We start from the raw sequence: 24,668 nt of genomic DNA, 5'->3' as shown, positions 1-24,668 counted from the left end.
TGTGTGTGTTTGTGTGTGAATAAAAGAGGGTTTCCTTTTAGCAAAAATCTTGTGGCTTCTTCTGTTTAAAATGGAGATGACACTTAAATTGTATTGTTATTAAATAAAATTACATGCATTTTGCATTAGACACCTGGAGTTTTATTATACTATACCTATCTAACTACATAATTTGCAGCCTCTCATGACTATTTTTGTAGGTCTTTGCCGGAGTATATCCATTGGACCAGCGAGAGAATCCTGTACTACGAGCTGCCTTAGAACGTCTAACTCTCAATGATGGCAGTGTCTCAATGAAGATTGAAACAAGGTATGGTCATAAGTTATTTAAAAGTTAATTTTTCACAACCAGGAGTATCATGTTCTTTAGATGAAATATGTAGCTCCTACATAATAAAGTAGCATAGTTTTGCTTTTGTAATTTTACTAGAAGATTGTCATTTGCCATGTTAGTAATTTTTCAATGGATGTTTAGTAGCTGTTCTCACTACAGATTTGATTAAATTAGTTAATAAGTGATCTTGGTATAAACTGTGATTAGAATTAGTGCTACATGTTGCTGAATTATTTTACCTGATATAGTAATCACTGAGGAGCCTTTGATCTTAATAGTGACATGATTTTCACGATTGTTAACATTGAGAAATTACCTTTCTCCCTTTTTTGTAATATCCAGAAGGAAAGTTAACTAATTCCTTTTATTAAACTATATGGAGCTTGAAGAAAAATAGAAAGATAACAAGGAAAGTAATTTAGGTCCAATTGTAAATGATTAGAAAAACTTGTCATCTAAGAAAGTGGATGTTATAGGGACGAAAAAGGAAACATCTGCGAGAAAATTCTTAATTTCAGTTTAGACTCTTTTCACACAATCATTGCTCAGTGCTTATTTTATGGATGTTACTCTGAGCTTGTATTTACACTGACATGTACAGTACATGTGACATTTTCTTACTTATAAGCTGTGATTCCCAATTTAAACAAACTTATTAAAGTCAAGAACTAAAATGTTATGTTTGTATTCATGCTGTGCCTTTTGCTTCACCTAACAAAAGTTTCCAGTGAACCCCTAACCTGTACATCAGCTCTACTTTAGCTGTTTCATAATATCTTTAGATAATGAATCTTCATACTAAGACTTTAAAAACCAAGATCCTTGAATTCCAACAAGCAATTCAAACAAGATCAGTTAAAACTTTGGGGAGGGGTGGGGTACAAGACATTCACAACCCATTGTGTGGCAAGAGGTCATCCCTATACAATATTGGGATGCACAGTTAACTTTGCAAATAGAGAATTTTTGCAGATTTTGTATGCAAGAGATTCAGTGGTAACAGTGATACCTTCATGCTGTAGAAGGAATTCCTTTACATCCATAATTGCTATTCTTATTCTAACATTAGCAGATATCTACTTATAATTGGATAAATGATGAATGGCCTGGTGCTTCATTAATAGTGCCATGCACTAGTTCTTCTATTAGATATTGTGGATAGAAAGAGACAGACTTATACTGAATAGTGCTATGTGAATGATTATTGAAATGAATTAGTAAAATGAGTCAAGTGTTTAAAGATTATACAGTATGTGGAATCTGATGTAATAATAGATTATTTATTCATTGCTCTGTGACTGTTGAAATAAATTTCTGTAGAACAAGGAGTAATAGTATAGATGGGGGAAGAATGAGTAAATTTAGTGGGTAAATTTTTTGTGAAACTCAGGATAGGTGAAGCTGAAAGAAGATTATTAGAGGAAAAATTGGGGTTTATGAAGGGGTTATTAAGCCAGGTTGGTCATTTAGAAGTGAATAGATTTTTTAAGGGATTTGAAGTTTGCTAACGAGCTGAAGAAGCAAGGGACAGATCACTGCTTAGAGAAAACTTATCCATAAGATCCTTGCCCAGTCTACCTCTCCTCTTATATGAGACCATGACCTTGGGGAATGAGGCCTTTGATGTTGATGTCTCAGCAGGTAGACACGGTGTGTCCCTCAAACCCTGCATCCCTAGCTCACAGTAACATCAAGGTCCTGTGCCAGTAAAACTACCACAACCTGAGTGATGCTTGAATTTGGGACCCACAGAATGTTTTGCAAAGAGTACCACAGATTTGAGGAAAAAGATGGAAGCTTTGATATAAATAGTTTGCCTGATTAAAGGAAGGTGGAACAAAGTGGTTTACCAACATTGAGAGTATGTAGAATGACTGCTAGTTGGCTGGAATAGAGAGGGATTTGAAATGGAAGGGCTTCAGTATCATGGAAGTGATGTAGTCCATGAAAGACAAGTAAGTGGCTGTTGAGGCTGCTGTGTAAGTGTATTAAGCAGCTGTTTCTGTGGAACTTTTATGCATAACAATATAAACGAGGACGATTACATCATTGCAGAAGATAGGAGGTGAATTGAGGGATGAGGTAAGAGAGGAGTTTTTGACCAAACAAGCTTACTTGTATTTAGTCCTGTTGAGGAGGGAGACTAAAGATGAAGAACCTCATTTGTAGAAACAATTCTCCAAATCGGGGTGAATAAACCTAACATAAAGCCTTGGTAACAGATGAAAATAATTTACCACATCCATTTAAGAAGTTGACTTAACAGTTTGAACATTGTAATCTCTCCAGGATGAGTTAAAAGCCTCTGGGGTATCCAAAATATCAAACGAATGGAGAAGTTCAGTTAAGTTTTCATTAAGATGGGAGTGGAGACAGATGTATAAGGGACACTTAATTTGACCAAGTTACAGGATCCTTACTGAAATACAGTATGCTTACAAGATCAGAGAGGACAATTGAAGAATGAGTGTGATCAACTGATTAGGACTGGTAGGTGACTGAAGAAGAAACATGGCATGAATCATAAGTTTTAAGCTTGGGAAGGAAAAGAGGTAGACTGGAAAGTTGCACTGATGAAGCACAAAAAAAAAAATATTTGAGAGAATGGAATAGAAATGGAGAAGGGAGCAGATTTGCACTGTCAGCAGTGACATATGTAAAGCAGTTACTTGTAATTGCATTACTGGAAATAAGCTTACAGAGGGAAAGTGTAAAGCCACAAGCTGGAAGGGTGGCTGATGGAGTTTTATGCTGGACTTTTAAATGTCTTGAAGATGTTAAAAGTGGTGACAAATGATTCTATGAAGTCCTACAGAGAAAATAACATAAGCGATATAAGAAATTATGCCAGTAGATCTTGCCTTCTGGAAGCCATATAAATGATCCCTGTAAACTGTATGAGATTCAAGGTGTTTGTAGTAGAGTCCTTTTCAGGGGTTCTGTGACTGTGTTCAGGATATCAATTTTTCTCAGTGGATTTAACAAGGGCATGTAATGCTAAAGCAAATGAGCTCCCATATACCTTGCCAAAATGGCAGGAAATTTGTCATTTTAGACTTTTTCAAAATGACCACCACCATCATCTTAGAAAAGTTATAAATTTCTATTTCTTGAAGTGGATGGCCAAAAATGACAATTTAGGTGTCAGTCCCCACTAAATTGGTGTCAGAAACACAATGGGATGGCATATATCACGATTCAGAGTCCCCTTGATCTTAAGATGGTAGACATCTGCAGTCCCCCTATTGTATTAAGATTCACTATCACTGCAGAACAAATTTGCACGGCTGTCAGATTCACTTCCATGGTCATCATCACTGCTCTCCATTTGTAGATGACTTGGAGTTGTTGGAAGTTCCAGGGATGGTGGAAGCGCAAGTTTGGTATAGCGTACTGGGAGGCATAAGCTATTTACAAGTTGCCATCCATGGCCAGTTGGTGATGGATTATTCTGAAGCTGGAAGCTCTTCTGCAAATATGCAAGGTAATTGGTGCGCTCTAAGTGTGATCGTAGAATGTCAGAGGCAGATACCAGTCTGATAATCTTTTTCAGTGCTAACCACTTTGCTGCTCTCACCTCTGCCAATGTCTTGCGTATAGTGTCACGATAGATGTACCGGATAACAAATTCCTGTAAGTCATTGATGATTTTTTGTGGGACTGGGAGGATTGTGCCACAACTCTTAAGGAGGTTGTGAGCTTCTGATGATTTTTCTACCTGGTCAACATTAGTTGTCTTGCTTACTCCATAAAAGCCTGAGTTATGGTCATATCTAGTAAGAATGTGAAGTGGGATCAAAAACTCTGCCATTACCTCATCTCACAAACACTGAGCACTTATAAGTTGAGATTTGCATTTCAGGCACAAGAGTCCTGATATTTGCTGAGCCACATAGGCTGCCTGAACATATTTAACAGTATCCTCAGTGTCTATTACAACTGCTTCTGATACCCTCTGACTGTAACTTACCATAGAGTGTGAACAGAGTGGTGTCTGCTTCTGCATGGGGACATGTAAGATTCTGCAATACTTCATCTGTGGTGATATTCCCTGCTGATTTGCTAACAATGCAGAATATGAGCTGAGTAGTTGTTGTAGAGGCCCTTCTTTTGAAGGTATCCTCAATTAATGCTTGAAGGCAAACTATTCTCAGGGTTACCAAGAAGAGCATGAAATTTGTCCCCCGACTTCATAAACACATTGCAAATGGACTGATTTTTTTTATGATGTCGTTCACTATCTTTGATTGAGAAGTCTTACTCGTATGAGTCATTCACCAAGATGATACGTTCTGCATTCGTATGTCTGTTCGGGAAAAAAGTTTCACAAGTTTCTCACATAATCTCCCCGGGTGAACTTGGTTCCATTTGCTTTTTCTCTATCTTCTGCAGAAAGGGTTGTTAGACACCAGATTAATCCCATTCTGCTATTGATGTGTAAATATCAGGGTTCCATTCTGCTATTGATGTGTAAATATCAGGGTACGACATGGATTTCATTGCCAGCTTTTCCTGTAGCTTACTCTAAAGTGTTTTGCACATAGTACCTTTTGCATTAAATATTGAAAGGCACTCATCTGTTATTCAGTGATGCATTAAGTCTTCCATCTTTAAGCTAACACTTACCTCAACAAGTTTGATGTCCAAGGCAAATGCCTTACTCTTCATTTCTTCAGTTGTTTGTTTCAGGTTTTCACTTATTCTCTTCTCGATTTCTTGAGTGGCAAAGTTGCTTCTTTTGCTACATGGTATTTGAGCACTTGGAGACTTTGTTTTCGAATAGACTCATATACAAATTCTTCCACTTTCCTTTCTCCATTGGCTTTTGCAGACTTCAGATCAGCAAAAAGAGCTGGAGAGGCTTGAATTCCAGGTTGTAGGAATCTTAGTGTCTGATCTAGTGGTCAAATGAATCACACTGGAACTCAGTGAGACATGCACTGATATCCTGCACAGATTGTTCATCTATCTTCATCTTACTTGGGGCACAATCTGCATGCTTTCTTGAACCTTGCCTCTTGTGATTTGCATGACGATGGACACAGGCCCTTATGCATGACATTATTAACATTCTGCATGTTTGACAGTAGTTGCTTTTCATTCCTGAGAATAGCCAACCATCCAGACGTGAAGCTTTGATCCTTCATTCATCGTTGACTATCCATACGTCAAGGGCAGTAAATGAATAGGGTTTACCAGTCACTGATTGTGCAAACATGCCCCTCTCCATTAATTATGCTTGGATATGGGGAGGACTTTCCAGGACTGCTATGAAATCTGGAAGATGGAGGCCATATTTATCGTTATCATAGCTATGCATCCAAGGCAGCGTCAACTTTAGTGAGGACTTGAGCCCCATCCAGTTTCTTGTCCTAATAGCATGGATACTTTGAGTCAGTATCTCTACCATCTCCAAGAATGAAATCCAGAATTCTGCTTGTGGAACACCATCTAAGTTCTCAAATAGAGAATCAACAGGTGCCTTGAGATCAGCATTGTTTTCTAACTCAGCATATGCATCATTAAGTTTGTATTGGTCTACTGGACAGTTTAACTTACTGAGAGATGCCTGGATCTCTTCAGACAGAATGGAACCTTCCAAGTATTTATCTAGTGCACGGTGGACTAAAGCCTTGTAGAAAAGTCAAAGGCAGTGCACACCGTAGTTGAAATGTTTTCCATGTAGAGCTTGATCAATGGATCCTTCTGCGACAGCACCTGCAGCCACCAGTACATCTGAAATTCTTGAGCCTTTGCACCTCTTGTAGATTGCAGTGATGAAAGACATGTGGATATGAAAGGACCCATAAATGGCAAAATATCAGCAAACATCTCCGGATTCTCAATTTTTAATTCTAGCAATAATGTGTAGACAGGATGATCACCGACAATAACAGCAAATGGCATCTTCTTGTCATCAATTGCCTAGCTTGCAGAGGACATCATACAGAATTGTTTTGCTTGTTGGATCAGGAAAAGTCATGTGATAAATTGCCTTACTTTTCTTGGTTTTTGGTGACAGCTTGGCTTGGAAGCCTGAATAGGCTGGTACGGTCTGGTCTTCTGGCTTTGGTCTTGTTCCATCCGCCTTAGATCGGACCATTGCATGGATGACACCTCTCATTCTTTGAGGAGCAGTGTCTAGACAATGTTCATCCTTACCCTTGGTCTGATGGGTGGTTCACTTTGCTTGACTGTTTCGTATGGTTCAACTCTTTGCATCTGGCTCCCAAGTTCTTTGAGACTAGAAGAGAGGTAGGAAGGCAAGGTGCTGTTTGCAACTGGTCTTTCCTCATCTTGGGTAGGTAGATTTAGTTCAGGCAGTACTGGCTGGACAAACATGACATTTGTACAGTGTGATTGGTCACTTTCAGCCAAAGTGTCACTTTTGAAGTCATCACTGTTGACAATACATATTGCAGGTGTTCCTTTAGAAAGTTCAAATGGCCACTCAGTTGAATGCTTCAGGTCAGTAACTGCCCAGAAATCTCTAAGCATAAGTACACCATGGTAATTAATTCCCAGGCCATCCTTATGTAATATGTCTACCATTTATCTTCTCTTTGTCATACCATGTAGAAATACAGTGAGGTTTGCCTCAAAAGCAGTATGTCTTCCAGTGATGTAGCTGGTCAGAATAGATGCAATTGATCTGACTGGGGGCTTGTCATCAACTTCAGACTTAGTGGGGTGCTTTAACCAAGCGATGAGCTTTGAGAGATCATTTAGGGCTTCATCTTCTTCTGACTCATGTATGTATGTATGGAGGCCAAGGAACAGTTTTTGTTTTTATGATCTGATCTGTGAGATGCCCAGCTACATTCTTCACCAGCTGATCATTGCTTACACCTAGAAAGGATATTGCAGCCTCAAGATATGAACCTTGAGCTCTTGTATCATATACCAATTCACTCACATTCTTTGGACTTCTTTCATGAAATGCTATGTCATCTCCAAATTCCTTGATCAGAATTTCCTTCTAGGAACTGGACTTTGCTGTGGAATAGTAATCATAATTTAAAGTAATGCATTTGTAATCCATTAGTTGACCTTGCAGTCTACGGATTTCATGATCTTCGAAGATAACTTGACGGACATGATGAAAGAAGATAGCTTGGGCCTCTTGAAGACTAACCTGTTGCAGATGCTCTGTATTTTCATCAGGCAAACAATTCTTCACAGGATCACTTAAGTAATTGCGCCAACATTGACAATGATAACGAATTTCCAGCCCAAAAGCCATTTCGATGCAATTAGGGTAATCAATCTTTCTCTCGTAGGTTCATCTGACAGACAAACTGTATGCAACTTGAATCGGTTCCATACATCTTCTGTTGACAGCAGAAAAAGTTTGGATTTGCCAGGATTACTAGTTTTTTGTGGTCCCTTTGTGCACCACATGCAGAGATTCTTATCATGAACCACTCCAGTATGAGAACAAAGGTTTTTAGGCACAATTCCTTGGAGTGGTTGACTTGAAGTTGATGCTCGAGCTTCTTCTTCCTGCTCAGATTTCCATTCACGATTCTGTGCTTGCTGAATATAGCGATTACTGCTGATCTGGGTGTAACATTTACTATGCATGTACAGGCCTTTAGGCCCTTTGTCCCATTCCACTGTTGCATAGGCATGCTGAAATTTATCAAGTTCCTTCCACTGAAAGCACTTGCTCTTTAGGTTCTCCCACTTTGTATCATATGTATTGCCCATACTATCATCAGCTATACAGGGTTGTTGACATAATATATATTTTAATTCAGGCCCTGGATTAGGCAAATAACTATCTCCTCTACTTTTCATTCTTAATGAATCAACAGGTTAGTTTCAGTGCAATAGACCTGCAAAAAGAAAACAGAAATCTTGATCAGTCAATAGTCTTGGTTTACATTGTAATAGAGTCATGCAAAATATGTATGTCTCTGTAAAGAAAAGAAAAATCTTCATGAGTCAGCAGTTTTGGTTTACATATTAGTAGTCATACAATGTAATGTATATCTGTAAAGAATTTTGATTAGAAAACATGAAATGATTATTTTTTAAGAAAACATTTGCAGTTTAATAGTAAAAGTGAGAGATAACTTGAATTCAACAACATTCCGGAATGAAAAAGTACCCTCTTACTCACAAATGATAGGGAAGCTTAGTCAGGCTGTATTGTCAGTTAACAGAATTAATCCTTTGAGTCTCTGATATGCTATAAAAGGGATGACAATAACTCTTTCCTCTTCAAGCACTTCCAGAAAATTAAGCGAGAAATTCATGCCATAAGTTTCATGTTTTATGGCTTACAGCTTTCTTGTTTTTGAATTCTAATTCTTTTCATACAACTGTAATTTAGAGAATAAATATTTGTAGAGAAACAAATTATAACGCAAACAAACGAATATAATAGTAGAGTCATTTTGAGAGGATCTGTGACCATGTTTAGGATACCAAAGTCTCTCAGTGAATTTAGCAGCATCATATTAGTCCTGCAGTGATAGTGAATCTTCATACAGTAGGGGACTGCAGACGTCTGCCATTTCAATTTTGAGGTCAAGGGGACTCTGAATCATGATGTATGCCATCCCATTGGGTTTCTGACACCAAAATTAGTGGGAATTAACACTTAAGTTGTCATTTTTGGCCATCCACTTCAAGAAATAGAACTTTATCAGTTGTCTAAGATGATGGTGGCAGCCATTTTGAAAAGCGTCTAAACTAACAACTTTCCCGCCATTTTGGTGAGGCGTATGGGAGCTTGTTTTTTTAGTATCACATGCCCTTGTTAAATCCACTGAGAAAAATTGGTATCCTAAACACAATTACAGAACTCATGAAAATGACTCTTACTATTGAGAAAGCAGAGTCAAGTAAAGTTTTGAATGCTTTGGTGATACTGTAGTAAAAGTTTAGGCAGCAATTAGAAGAATTTGTATGGTCACCCATGTTAGGGAATGGCTAAATCATTAGATATAACATGGGTAATGGCTGAATCATTAAATGTTTTCAAGAGAAAGGATGAGTTCAGTATTACACAACTAAGCAAAAGAGACCAAGGCACTTGCATCACTTTGTAGGAATTGTGCAGGAATATAATTCAGGAGAGTGGCTTTGCCAATTATTAAAGATGCAACAAGCTGACAGACCTTACAATCAGAGAGTATTAGGATAATCATAATAAATATGGTTGGGTGGGGTAGGAGGATCAGGGGCATAGGAATTACTGAGGGAAGAAATAGGTTAAAAATTAGTGTTTTTGTGCCTTTAATACTTGGTTCTCCTATTGCAAAGATGGTGTCCTGATAATGATAAGAGTTTTAGGAAAAACATTTATGCTTTGGGCAGCTCATTCCAGCTGATTCCACTACAAACATGGGAACCTTGTCAAAGAAGAATACAAAATGTGTAAAACAGTAAATTAACAAATATTTAAACAAAGCAAATATAAGTACAGTATCAGTCTCCACGTGCTTCTCACTCTTAGTAGTATGCATGTCACGCCTGAGGTATTTTTCTGTCATTGCATTTTTGAATGACAGCAGAATCTTTAGTACCAGATGTTTTGGGGTTCAGACCTTCAGGTAAGTAGCAAAATCTGAAGAGTAACAAAGGCCCTACAATGTAGCCTACACTTGAAATTCAAGATAGCCCACACATAGCACTGCTGCTTGATTTCTAGTGTAAGCTGTTATATTTGCAATTTTCATCACTTTTAAAAATGAAGCCACACAAAAATTCCATTATTTTATAATGTTTGCTAAGGAGGCCTAATTACAATGCTTTCATGACTAATATACATAGCATTTCCACAATGCAAGAGTATACCACATATATTTTTAATGTGGTTGTATCTCATAATATTTTAGAATATAAATTTTATTTATAACACATCCATGTTTTCACAAACCCCTTATTTTTACATAGCTTAATCATGCATTACATGTGATTCCTGACACATTATCCATTATATAGAGAAAAAGATTATGAAAGGTGGTTCAGGTAGATTAGGCACACTCACTTAGGTTCCCATCTGTTTATGGTAGTTTACTGAATTATTGTTTGTTCCTGCCAACTGGTTAACATTTTAAAAGATTCCCAACTTTTATGAAACGTTCACGATTACTGTGCATTTTTTCCAACTTAATTTCATTTCATTTTATCACAAACTCATTGTTAAGGAAAGTATCCAGTCTATCTCTCCTTCAGTAGCACAAAATCAGTGTTTTTAGAAAGTTTTCCAGTACTTTTGGAGACCTGTGTATCCTGAAGAAATATTTTTATTCATTTATTCTGCCATATTTTGAATATTGTTCCTTGTTTTGAGCTTCAGCAGGTAATTTGCATCTTAAATTATTGGACCAAAACTATTTGACAACAGACCTGACAGTTCGAGGGATAGTAGGAAGGCTCTTGAGTGAGTGATACTCTTCCGTAGTGTAGACAGTTGTAGTAGAAAAGGTGATGGTCTGCTATGAGGGAGCAGATCTAGCAACAGCCCGAGGTGACATGAAGGATGGGGAAGCCTCATCTGAACTCACTAGCGTTTGTGTCAACCCAAGCTGAACACCAGTTTAGGAGGAAGACCATTGCTTGTAAACACAACATTACCCAAAATGATACCATTGTTCTATATGCCAGTTCTTACAAACTTTGCAAGTAAAGCTGGGATAACACAAGAAGGGGATTGCAAAGGGGGAGTCGTTCTCCAAGGATGACATGAAAGTGCTGCAGGACTTACCCTCCCTGCCATCACAAGGATGTTGATATATAATGATAATGGGAATGAAACACAATATTAATCACAAACAAAATCATGTAATCGTCTTAGAAAAAAAATGGAGAACCAAAGGTAACCATTACTGTGATAGAGACAAATAGGTAATGAATGGCCCAAGAAAGAGGGAAAAAAGATACATTAACAGTCCACAAATACAGTAACCAAAATCCAATTTAGAAAATACTGATAACTATGATGACTGAAGCTACAAGGCTGAGTAAGGAAACACTGCAAAAAATTAGAAGAGCAGGAGGCTGCTCTTAGTAATGACTCAACAACACATCGGTTGCTGGCTGAAAGGTAGCATGCTGAAAAATTAATGAAATTTTATAAACTCTAGATAAGAAGGAAATAGAAGTGCACTGAAAATGAAATCCAGTAATTTTGGAGCTTTTTTTTTTTTTTTTTTTTTACAGTATCCTAACCTTCTGATTCATGACTACCTCACAAAAATGCTTATAAAACCACAATTTTTCACTTTTAAGAATTTTTTCTCAAGTGAAGAGTCTCAGTTTCTTTCCCTAGCAGGTAGAAAGGGATGCATTTACTGCTTTCTTGGATTCTCTTTACAGAGAAGTGAGATCCCTGTTGAGGCAGTTCAGGGCCTTCTTCAAACCTGGTATTTTTTAGTGGAGTAATTAATTCTCAGCTGAAGTTAACTTGGTGCTTTATTTCTTTGTCTTCCAGGGCAGGTTTGTGACTGATTCTATGCCTGTTTCAACAGGGATTCTATTGATGGGAGGATCTTGTGGGATTCCTGTTGTGATAGATCCTTCAAAGATAGTTCTATTTCAGGCTACCAGATTTCTCCTCTATCCCATAGCCCTTTCGTTCTCTTCCCTTACAGGGTTTTCATCAAGGCTATAGCTTTTCACCATTTGTCTCTCAGACTGGCACTCTCAGTTGGTTCTTTGATCGTAGGAAACTTTTCTCTTTAGCTCAGGCTGGTTTGTTTTGCTCATTCAGTTTTTCAATATCACCTCAGAGAATATCTTTGTTGCGTTTGGAATCACAAGATTTAACCTGACTTTGAGCCAACACCTCAAGTGTAACTCTTTCTTCTGTAGCAAGCTGCAAGGCAGGTCTTCACTCCTCATGAGGACCATTTTTACTTAGGAGGTTTTGCTTCTAGAATTGTCTTCCACTTCCCCTTGACATAGCAACATTGCAGTTCAGATACCTGTTACACAGACTTCTTCCTCTGATTCCTTGCAAGTGTTATAAGAGTGCCTGTTATTGGAAGCAGTCTTATCATTGCCTTCAGTTTCAAATAATTTCAACCAAGATCTTGACCCCTTGTCTTCTTCTGGAGAATTTGGTAGCCAGTATCTATCCTTACCAGGAGCTCCCTTATCGCTTCAGATATTTTTATCTTTTTGTCAGAGCATCATTATCTTAATGTCTCCCAGTAAATTTACTACTCATGCTATGTGCAAGAAATGGGTTTGTGGTGAAACACATATGGTGTAAGTTTTAAAACTTTTTGTACAAGAAATGGGTTTGTAGTGAAACACATATGGTGTAAGTTTTAAAACTTTTTGTACAAGAAACGGGTTTGTGGTGAAACACATATGGTGTAAGTTTTAACACTTTTTTTTTTTTAATAAAAACCAGTCATTTTTGCAAGAAGTGCCCATCTACATGTTCATCTGTTCTGTTGTGGATGGCTCATACTACACAAAGAATTATTAATTCCCTTAGGCTGATGAAGGACCTGGCACATACCAACCTATCTGAGCCACCTCATTGTCTTCACTTTCTTATTCTATAAAATAAATTTTTTTAAATTATATTTCTGAGAGAGAATGTATAGTACAGTATTGCTGCCAGGATTACTTTGAAGTCAATAATGTAGGGTATAGGTAAGCCTCGTGTAGTTGCTTGCAAGGTAAACAAAGAATGATGGACAGTCATTTTGAACAAAAATATAGCATTTTTAACATTTTGTATTGTTTTTAATGTATGATTAACACTTATTGCCAGTTCTGTAGGACATACATGAGTGAAATTGCACTTATTTTAATCAGATTTTAGAATTTCCAAATGTACTTACACATGATTAAGAATGACCAGTGCATATACAGTTACCAAAAAATCTTTGTTAAACATATTCACTTTATGTATATTACATTACAGTATGTGTAACTTGTATGTATGATTAAAAATTTAACACATATGAGAGTAAAGGCACAAAAAAGTCTTACAGGATTGCCAAACCTAGTTGCAAAAAACACAGGTATAAAGGATAGAGTTTGAAAAATGTAATGTAAGTTGAAGAAATTAAGAGAAAGCACATCTGTGGGGGAGAAAATAAATATAGCCAAGCTGGCAGGTTTGGCAACTAGCAGTGACCAGTCTTAATTCACAGTGCAGATGCAATTCTCCAAGTATATCATAATTTCTTGTGTCAGCCCATCAAGGAGTTGCTCAACAGTGAATGGAGTAAAAGGAAACTTATTATGATGGCTACATCTATGTAAATCAGAAAGAACTGGCAAATAATGTTAAATCTTATGAATGTGAGAAACCCATGCTGTTTGTAGGCAGGAAATCAAGAGGAAAGCTAATACAACCAAAAAGACTGTATGGTAGAGCAAATCATTACCTAAACAGTTCTGTCCATATGACGATGTGCTTCATGTAAGATATCACCTGTAAGACATGTTTGATGTGCAGTAAGACACTATAAACAAACTTATAGTGCCCCTCATCCCATTCCATCAAAACTCACGAAAATGGTCATTCCATGTGAATTGTGCTTTTTCTTAACCCTTAAACGCCTATTGGACGTATCATACGTCGACTAAAATTGTCTGTTGGGTGCCGAGTGGACGTACCGTACGTTGACTACAAAAAATTTCAACCTTCGGTCAACTTTGACTCGACTGAAATGGTCGAAAAACGCAATTGTAAGCTAAAACTCTTACATTCTAGTAATATTCAATCATGTACCTTCATTTTGCAACAAATTGGAAGTCTCTAGCACAATATTTCGATTTATGGTGAATTTTTGAAAAAACTTTTTTTCTTACGCACGGGCGGTAACTCAGCCGAAAATTTCATAAATTCTTTCGTCATTTTGTCGTAATTTTTGCACTGTTCTATATTAGCCGTTACATAAAGTTTTATATATGAAATGTGCACAATTTCATGTACAATACAGCAAAATACAACCCATGGTTGTAGCTTTTATCAGTTTGGAAATATTTTCATATAAACCACGATAACTGCCAAAATTTCAACCTTCAGTCAACTTTGACTCGACTGAAATGGTCAAAAAACGCAATTTTAAGCTAAAACTCTTACGATCTAGTAATATTCAATCATTTACCTTCATTTTGCAACCAACTGGAAGTCTCTAGCACAATATTTCGATTTATGGTGAATTTTTGAAAAAAACTTTTTCCTTACGTCCGCGCCAGAAATTCTTTCGTCACGTTGTCGTAATGTTTGCACTGTTTTATATTAGTCGTTACATAAAGTTTTATATATGGAAATGTGCGCAATTTCATGTAGAATACAACAGAAAATAACTCATGGTTGTAGCTTTTATCAGTTTTGAAATATTTTCATATAAATCACGATAACTGCCAAAATTTCAACCTTCAGTCAACTTTAACTCGACCGAAATGGTAAAAACGCAATTATAAGCTAAAACTCTTACATTCTAGTAATATTCAATCATGTACCTTCATTTTGCAACAAATTGGAAGTCTCTAGCACAATATTTCGATTTATGGTGAATTTCTGAAAAAAATTTTTTTCCTTACGCCTGCTCATGCGTAACTCGGCCGAACATCTCAGAAATTCTTTCGTCATGTTGTCGTAATGTTTGCATCGTTTACATTAGTCATTACACAAACTTTTATATATGAAAATGTGCGCAATTTCATGTAGAATACAACGGAAAATAGCTCATGGTTGTAGCTTTTATCAGTTTTGAAATATTTTCACATAAATCACGATAACTGCCAAAAATTTCAACCTTCGGTCAACTTTAACTCGACCGAAATGGTCAAAAAACGCAATTGTAAGCTAAAACTCTTACATTCTAGTAATATTCAATCGTTTAACTTCATTTTGCAATAAATTGGAAGTCTCTAGCACAATATTTCGATTTATGGTGAATTTTTAAAAAATCTTCCTTACGCCTCTATGGTAACTCGGCCGAACATCTCAGAAATTCTTTCGTCTCGTTTTCGTAATATTTGCACCACTTTAAATTAGTCGTTACATAAAGTTTTATATATGAAAATGTGCGCAATTTCATGTACAATACAACAAAAAATAACTCATGGTTGTAGCGTTTATCAGTTTTGAAATATTTCCATATAAATCACGATAAATAGAAAAAAATCGACTTTTTGTCAACTTTACTCGACCGAAATGGTCGAAAACTGCAATTGTAAGCTAAAACACTTACAGTCTAGTAATATTCAATCAATTAGCTTCATTTTTCAACAAACGGGAAGTCTCTAGCATAATATTTCGATTTATGGTGAATTTTTGAAAAAAACATTTTTGTACGTCCGCTACATTTAATTCATGCATCATTTTGTGATAATATTTTCTCTGTGTTGCTTTGATCGTTTTAAAATTTCTTATATACCAAAATCATCTAAATTTAGTGTACAATACAACTAAAAAAATTAACTCATTAGCTTTAACCGTTTTGCTTACAGCGCGATTTGTATATAATTATATACGAGTTTTTTTTTTTCGCTGTCATATATTCCAATATTTATATATGATAAGGATATTTTTTTTCATTTCTGATGGTTGCATACTAAACTTCAGGCAATGACAAAAAAATGAGCCAAAAATGAACTCTTAATCTTAAAAACTAAGCGTGCTGTGATTTTTTGAAAAAAACTATTTTTTTGCTTCAGCGCTAACTCACTGAACGCCGCCGGCATACGGGAGACGTTTTTGTAAATAGGGCTTCGGCGTTAAAGGGTTAATAGCCCCAAATTGGCCAAACAGACAGTAGGAGGAAAAGTCGTCTACTCATCCTCCTTTCTGAGCCGAGACCTTCACGTATGGACTTTTTAAATATTATCCACTGTGAAAATTACTCACCTAACATTGCTAGGCACCTAGTGACATCATCTATCCGGCAATACCAGTCCGTATGGAAGATATGATTAGATTATATCCATACTGAGAGCCCAGTTGAGATTTCTGTGGAAACACTTAAATTTTCTTATACCATTTTGAAGACAAATGCCTTACGGTTACAACAGTCATGGCATGCAAGGCAGCATTAACGGAACTCTTGCTTTATGGATTTGAAGACAAATGTCTTACAGTTACAACAATCATGGCATGCAAGGAAGCATTAATGGAACCCTTGCTTTATGGATTCGGGGTTGACCCTAGTATAAAAGTTTCACTTTCCTTCTGCGACCTTTTGCTCTACAAAGACCCTCTTCTGAAAGGCTTCCAATTACTTGGTCCCTGAACAAGGCGTTTAGGCTTCTATCAACCCCTCAATTTGATGGACCCAATACAACCACAGCTCACATGCTACAAAAGGTGATCTTCTTGATTGCTTTGGCAGCAGGAGTTTGTATTAGTGAACTGGGCTCTCTTAGACGGGGACGATACATCATACAAACAACTGACTATCAGTTATTATTGTCCCCTGGCCCATCATTCCTTGCCAAGAATGAAGATCCTTTAAGAAGGAAATCTATTCTAATAAAAAAACTCAGTTTAGCAGACAAGACATTATACCTGGTTCCAGCACTCAAGGTTTACCTAGAACTTACGGCAAACATCCCAGAGGGTCCGATTCTCCTACACCCTAGCACAAACTAGCCATTCTCCCTACAAGGGCTGAGAATGATTGTACTGCCTCTCATTAAAAAAGCAAACACACTCCTTCCCTAGGTCACATGATATTAGGAAAGTAAGTATGTCATTGACCTTCAGAAATGTCTCTTTCGAAGAAGTCTCCAAATATACAGGGTGGTCATCAGAGACAGTATTTTTAAAAAACATATTGCCATGAGCTCGAACAAATTTGACTACACTGGTTATTAGTAGGTAGCATGGTTAGTCCTAACCCCTAGATGCTACAGCAGAAAACCGGGGTTCTTATTGACGGTGAGTATGCTAACTATTGCGGGGGGAAGGGCGACAGTACTGCAACCAAACCCAGCATGCTTAGGTAAGCCACTGTAGAACTACATCCTAAAACATAAGTTCATGTAGAGTTTCTTGTTCTTTGGTACCAAAACCTAAAGAGTATTTGGAATAAAGAATGGGACTTGAAATCTGTGGCTTGACCTCGGACCAGAAATGTTTTTCCTTTTGGGTGTTGGGTCTGTTGTTGACACTACGGCAGACTGCGTATGCGCATTAATCACTTCCTCTTCTAAGCGGGTTTTGATGATGGAAGAGCCTGGGTATACAGCCTCACTGTAAAGATTTGGGAAAGTGCCCCCTTATCTTTGAGTCCATTATATACTCCACCAAGTGTTACACTGTTTATCACTACGACCAGAAATGTTTTTCCTTTGGGGTGTTGGGTCTGTTGTTGACACTACGGCAGACTGTGCATGCGCATTAATCAATTCCTCTTTTAAGCAGGTTTTGACGATGGAAGAACCTGGGTATATAGCCTCGCTGTAAAGATTTGGGAAAGTGTTCCCTTATCTTTGAGTCCATTATATACTCCATCAAGTGTTACACTGCTTATCACAATGACACAGTACCTGGCCATAAGACCAGCTATAAGGGAATTCTTTGGCATTAGTTGGTCACCTATGGAGTTCTGGTAGACCATGGAGGGTAATCCCTTAAGGACTCAACAGCGACTACCGAAAATAGGTTTTTCCTTTGTCAAAAAAAATTTTTTTTTTCCCACAAAAATTGGATTTTATAAAAAACAAAAATCTAGTAAGTGAGCAAACCACAGCAGAAGATGAAACAAATTCAGACAGTGCTGGCAGTTGAACTGAGAGTTGTAAGTGTATTGTTAGAAAAAAAATAATTGAATTTGATTCAGCAGTAAGGTCAGTGGTTCTAGAACAACTGCCCCACAAATAATTGCTCCCTGACATTTCCCTCATTAAGAGAAAATTAAGAAAAAGCACAATTCACATGGAGAGACCATTCCCTGGGCAGTGGGGAACTTTTAGCTTGTTTATTGCACATCATATATGTCTCACAGGTGATATCTGATATGAACTGAATTGTTTAGGTAGTGATTTGTTGTACAATCTTTTTGGTCCTCTTGATTTCCTGCCATACAAACAGGAATTGTTGGTGGTATATATCTGCAGCATTAGAGCAAATATGGCAACTACTGTACTTCATTTCCACAAACTTTAACTTGACTTTGCAGTTGCTGCTTTCATGTTTCTCACATTCATAACATATAACATTATTTGCCAATTCTTTCTGATTCACACAAAGGTAGTTGTCATAATGAGCTTCCTTTTACCATGTTCAATTTTGAATAACTCCTTGATGGGTTGACATAAAAATTTATGATATGCTTGGAGAGTAGTAAATGCACTGTGAGCATCCATACTGTGAATTAAGACTGGTTATTGATATTCCCCAAACCTACCACCTTGGCCAAATTTTTTTCTACCATCACAGATATGCTTCCTTTTAATTTTCTCTTAATGAGAGAGGTTGTTCAGGGGACAGTTTTTTTATGGGGCAATCGGCCAATGGCCAACCATCCAGGTGCAAGGGTCCAGGGGAATTTCTCCAGATACCATGGCAATTATTCAAAAAAGAGAAAAAATTGTTTTCCTTTTCCATTTTTTGAAATATCTGTGCCGTGATCAGCCTGAGGTTTTATTATTATTGTAGTAATTATATGCAGTATATTTAAGTATGCAAAAATGAAAGAAAGATATTTACATTATTAACAAAAGTGAAATAATGACAACTATTTCTCCTTGACAGGATAAATGCAATTTGTTTTTATTTTCCTGATAGCAGACGTTTTAGTTACTACCGTAAATTTTTTGTTATTGAATCAACAGTTTATTTATTAGTTCCCTGGTGATCCACTCCAACATTACTTATGGTCAAATTTAATCAGGAAAAAACTATGAAGATACTTCACCCTCAGAGTATTGAGTATTATTGTTGAAGTTTACAGTATTAACCTAATTAGTATAAACTGTGGAAATTGTATAATTTACATATGCTTCTGGATATTGTGACCATAATTGAAAAAATGGAAGACACAATGTTTCATTTACAGTGCAGCTCTTGGTCAGGGTTGGAGACTTGGATTCTTAGGACTACTCCACATGGATGTTTTCAACCAGCGGTTAGAACAAGAACATGGAGCTCAAGTTGTTATAACCACACCTTCTGTTCCTTACAAGGTATGGCATTATGCTACTTATTGTGGGGCAAACTTAGCTGCTGGAATAATACAATATTACTGTATTTTACATTTTGTATAACAAATTCTATGGAAGTGTATGTATCAAAATCTTGCCTTCCTCCATCTTACTTCAGTTTAGTTTGTGTTGTCACCTGTTTACTTGCATTTGTCAAAGATGACAATGATTCTGCTTAATCAGGTGGTGAGGGAAACTCCTTTTGGTAGGTTTAACAATCCTGTTTGTCACCCATGCTCATCTATAATGGAAGCTTCTGGCTTTCAAAACATTTGTTCATGCTCACACTTCTTCATTTAACAATCATTATAAATCTTACATAGTGCAAGGTATTACATCAAGATCAAATCTTAATTAAAAATAAAAGATAAAATCGAGTACTTGACTGTTGTAGAAAACTAGTTTCTGTTTTGAGTTAAACCATTCTACTTACTTAACATAATGCCTCCTCCAAGAACTCTTGCAAAGATGCATCTGCCATTCTCACTTCAATAATCAGAGAACTTTGCTTTTAAGGCAACCATTCTTGGAGCATTCAACTACTAGTGGTTGATTTTTAAAAACCTTGGGTAAAAGGCAGTTTTCAATCTCTTGGGCATATTGCAGTACAATACCCCAGAAGTTATAAGACTCACCAGTTTTTCATTTTGTATATCAAGTTCCAGGACTTTTGCAGTATATCCTGAATTTAGGGCTTCATCTAAGTTGAGTATTCAATTTTGTTGTTTTGGGACTCGGTTGGACTAATTATGTCCCGTTTAATTACTTACGCCTGGTCGGCTCGGAGCCGCCATTTTCGTGTTCGTTCGTGGCCATAGTCCCAGCCTCATAATGCTCTCATATCTTCTGTCATCTTGGACGGTTGAAGATTTTTTATATATGCTCCTCTTTTATAATGATAGTTTCAATTTTCGCTCGTTCTGACGCGCTTCACTATTATTATTTTTTAGATTAGTGGAAAGTGAGGCCTAGCCTATCCTTTCCTTCATGTTCTTTATGTAGGTGCATTTTTAAAAATATTTTGTTATTATATTATTTCAATGTAATTATGTATCCATATATTCCTTTCGTCTGATATTTGGTAGTGTTATCTGTTAGCCTACCTGACCAGTTCGGCTCTGTCGAATCTTGGAGGGTAGGCTAAGCTGGCCCCAGTTTTCCTTCCTACCCTGGCTTCTAGGCCTAGGTAAGGTAGGTTTTCTTGGGTGGCCTTCGTTCGAGTTTTGGGTGCCTGCCCGCCCTCCCTGACCAGTTTGATTCATCAAATCTCAGAAGGTTTGGTTTGGCGCTAGTGCCCCTTTCTCGTTCGTCTCTCTGGCGTGCCCTAGCCTACCTGGCCAGGTGTTAACTTCGGAAGGTTAGACTAGGCTATAGATATTATCTATTTCGCCTTCCCGTGTTTATGTCACTCCCATTTTATCAGACGTGGTCTACTTGGCTCTCCCTTTGGGGCATTTTAGAGCAATGCTCATTTGCCCCTTTCGGTTGAGATGACGCTTCGTGGAAGGTGTTTAGGCACCTGACCTGTTGCGGTCGCCATGTTTTCTTTGCCCCTGCTTCTCCGCCGTTCCGCCATCCGGATCCGTTCCGGCGGCTATCATTAGCTCACTGTTTAGTTCCTAGTAGGAACAATAGCTTGAGCGTCGTTGCCTTCTTTTTACGGCGGAATTGTGGAGATACTGGGCTGAATGCTATTTTTAATGCTATTATTATGTAGTTTCCGTGAGCTGGGTTCCGGGAAATCAGTCCCGGAACCTTCGCTCCGGCGACTAGCCCTCCCCGGTTGTTGATTTCTGTGTGGTTAATTTACGAGACGCTCCGGCGTCATCGGAATTGCTTTCCGGTGTGATCGACTTCAGGCTTGGCCTCCCTGGGATATGCCCGTTTATCGGAGGAAGCCCAGGTCTCCCGGAAAGAGAAGAGATGTAGGGTCCGTCTCACGAAGCTGTGGCATCGGCTTCTCCTCTATTCCGGCCTGTAGAGTCAGTTCTGCTATCTTGGATGTACAAGGGGTGGGAATGTCCTCATGGACCACGAACATAGTATACCGCCCCTTGTGTGGAGTTAGCTTAGTATTAGCGCACTCCCAGTCAGAGAGTATTCTGACCCATGCCGACTGCGCTTGATCCCTGGGGAAGATCACCGTCTCCTTGGGAACCTTTTCTGGGCTCGACCTGTGTCACCCAGTGAAATAGTAGCAGAGAATCAGCCATACAAAAGCTTGGTGGAGCCCTCTAAGAATGACCTTAATGGAGCTAAATAAAACTATGAGAAAATTACTGTGTTTAATAACCCAAAACGTTCGTATTAAAAACATAATTAACATTATAAGGCACACAGTCTAAATCATAAAATAACCAAAACCAAGACACTTAAGGCTAACAAAAAGATTAAAACAGGATATCCATGAAACGGCCAGGAGTCAGGCTGTGAAGCAGGCCTGACCTAAAGGTTAGAAGGCAGGGTAAGTAAACGAGGCAGGTAGGTGAGAGAGAAATACAAACAATAAGATAAACTAAAGTTACATAAACTAGTCCAGGGCTGGGGGAACAATACTTCCTGCAGCTACCGTGGAATATTTAAGAGCCTCTAGAGATTTAAGATAGTGGCGTTTGAACACTGTTGGTGATTTCCAGCCCGTATACTTTTTAAGGTCATCAAAATTCATGTTATGAAAATAATTAGCTGAGGTGGCCACCGCCCGAATATCATGTACCTGAGGTACTGAATCTGGGTTTGCTTGTTTAATGAAATATAGTATTTGTTGCCTGATGGCCTTTAAGGAAATGGTTCCTCCATTTTCCCTAACAAAAAGAGGGCCTGAAATTCTATTAGAAGTTCTATTTAAATAAGCTTTTAAAGTGTTAAGTGGACATTAAGACAGATCCTGTGGAAGGGGAATAATCTTCCATGGAGACCATCTATTTTGTGGATCCTCATTCTTTGCTAGAAAATTGAGATCCGGAGACAACAGAACTTCTCCTGACAGGAGGAAATCAACATGGTTCGGTTCTCTAGAGAGAGCAGACAGTTCAGAAATTCTAGCCCCTGAGGCTAGACTTACTAGAAATAACGTTTTCCTTAACAGACTCGAGTATGTACATAATTCATTATCAGTGTCTGATGCCAATTTAAGTACGTCATTTAAGAACCAGGAAACCGTGTGAGGACGGGTTGCTGGTCTAAGACGAGCGCATGCTTTAGGAATTGACAAAAAATATGAGTCTGTAAGGTTAATATTAAAGCCATGTAAAAATATTTTTCTTAAAGTAGATTTTGCTGTAGTAATAGTACTAGTGGCCAGTCCTTTCTCAAATAATGATCTGAAGAAAGAGATTGCTAGGTTTGTGGTCATTTCCTGAGCTTCAGATTCCCTCAGAAATAATGCTAACTTTTTAACTGCTGTCATATTGTCTGAGAGTAGATTCCCTCTTGTCTGATTCTATGAACAGTGTATTAATAGGATCAATGTTAGCGTCTTTCTGAGCTGCGAACTTCATGAAGTCCATAAAGCCAGGGCATTCAGAATTCTTGAGGAAGCTGACACAGTCCGAGTTTGTACTACTTGTGTCAATCTTGGACTGGGGATTTGTTTGCGCCGGAGTTTCAACTCTAGAAGAAGAGGAAACCAATTGCTCTTCAGCCAGTTGGGTGCCACAAGTGCTACTTGACCTTTGAATGATCTGAGTTTGTGTAAAACTTTCATTAATAGGTTTATTGGTGGAAACAGATAGATCCTTTGCCACCTGTTCCAGTCGATTGACATCGCATCCGTGGAATGAGCTAGAGGGTCTAGATTGGGAGCAATGTAACACAGAAGCTTGTGGGTGCTCTCTGTGGCAAACAGGTCCACCTGGAGACCCGGTACCTGAAGACAAATCCACTCAAATGATGCCTTGTCCAAGGACCATTCCGACTCCAGCGGAGTTGTCCTGGATAGTGAATCTGCAATGACATTTCGAACACCTGCCAGGTGGGTAGCTGACAGGTGCCAAAGATGTTTCCTTGCCAGGGAGAAAATTGCAATCATTACCTGATTGATATGGCTCGACTTGGAGCCCCCTCTGTTTATGCAATGTACAACTACTGCACTGTCCAGTACAAGTCTGATATGAATCTGTCTGGTTGGACGTAGTTTCTTTAGAGTTAGAAATACTGCCATTGCCTCTAGAATGTTGATATGGAAGTGGCGGAATACAGTCGACCATGTTCCTTGAACTTTCTCGTGTTGGGAGTATCCTCCCCATCCGCTTAGGGAAGCATCCGTATGGATCACTAATGATGGAGGGGGAAATTGGTGAGGCACTGACCTTGACAAACTCTTGACTGTTGACCATGGTCGAAGCCTCTTCCTCAACACCGGCGGAATTAGAGACATCTTGTCTCTGTTTCTGCTGTTGGCTCGTCTCCGCCATACCCTGTTTATATCCTTCAGTTTGGCTTTTAGCAGCAAATCTGTCACTGACGCGAACTGAAGAGAACCCAGGACTCTTTCCTGGGTACGACGAGAGGCTCTTTTGTTTTTGAGGAACTGCTTGGTAGCTTTGGCTATTTCCCTCCTTTTGGCTGGCAGAAGTGACAGTTTGTGTGTGTTTAGGTCCCATTGGATTCCTAACCACTGAAACTGAGCCTCCGGAACTAGACGGGATTTCTTCCTGTTTATTTGGAATCCTAAGGATTCCAGGAAGCTGATCACTATGAATGTTGCTTTTCGATATTCCTTGGCGTTGGATGCCCAAATTATCCAATCGTCCAGGTATGCGGCTAACATAATCCCTTGGGCCCGTAGCTGTTGGACTACTGTCTCTGCCAGTATGGTAAAAATTCTGGGCGCTATGTTGAGCCCGAATGGCATGACTCTGAACGAGTATGCTTGTTTTCCTAGTCTGAACCCTAGGTAAGGAGAGAAGTTTCTCGCAATCGGGATGTGATAATATGCGTCTGAAAGATCTATAGAGGTGGTGACAGCCCCATGGGGAAGTAGGGTCCGCACCTGTGAGATTGTAAGCATGCGAAACTTGTCGCATTGAATGTATAAGTTGAGACGAGACAAGTCTAGAATTACTCTTTGCTGGATTGAGTCTTTCTTTGGGACACTGAACAGACGGCCTTGAAATTTCAAGTGTCTCACTTTCTTTATTGCCTTCTTTTGAAGAAGGTCTTTTACAAAGTCCAGTAAGTCTTTGGATGGAGGTTGATG

At 38.3% G+C, this 24,668-nt stretch overlaps 1 protein-coding gene across 1 annotated transcript in view; it reads left to right on the top strand.

The window, feature by feature from the left end:
- waw (Translation factor waclaw) overlaps positions 1-24,668 on the top strand; it is a 570,569-nt gene that overhangs the window by 294,898 nt on the left and 251,003 nt on the right. Inside the window, exons 8-9 of the mRNA XM_067085359.1 lie at positions 201-310; positions 19,324-19,450. Of these exons, the coding sequence (XP_066941460.1) occupies positions 201-310; positions 19,324-19,450 (237 nt within the window). The remainder of the gene's footprint in view (positions 1-200; positions 311-19,323; positions 19,451-24,668) is intronic.

This window comes from Macrobrachium rosenbergii, chromosome 42 (assembly GCF_040412425.1).
Source record: "Macrobrachium rosenbergii isolate ZJJX-2024 chromosome 42, ASM4041242v1, whole genome shotgun sequence".
In the NCBI taxonomy this organism is placed as follows: domain Eukaryota; kingdom Metazoa; phylum Arthropoda; class Malacostraca; order Decapoda; family Palaemonidae; genus Macrobrachium; species Macrobrachium rosenbergii.
This window is presented reverse-complemented; position numbering and strand designations above follow the sequence as displayed.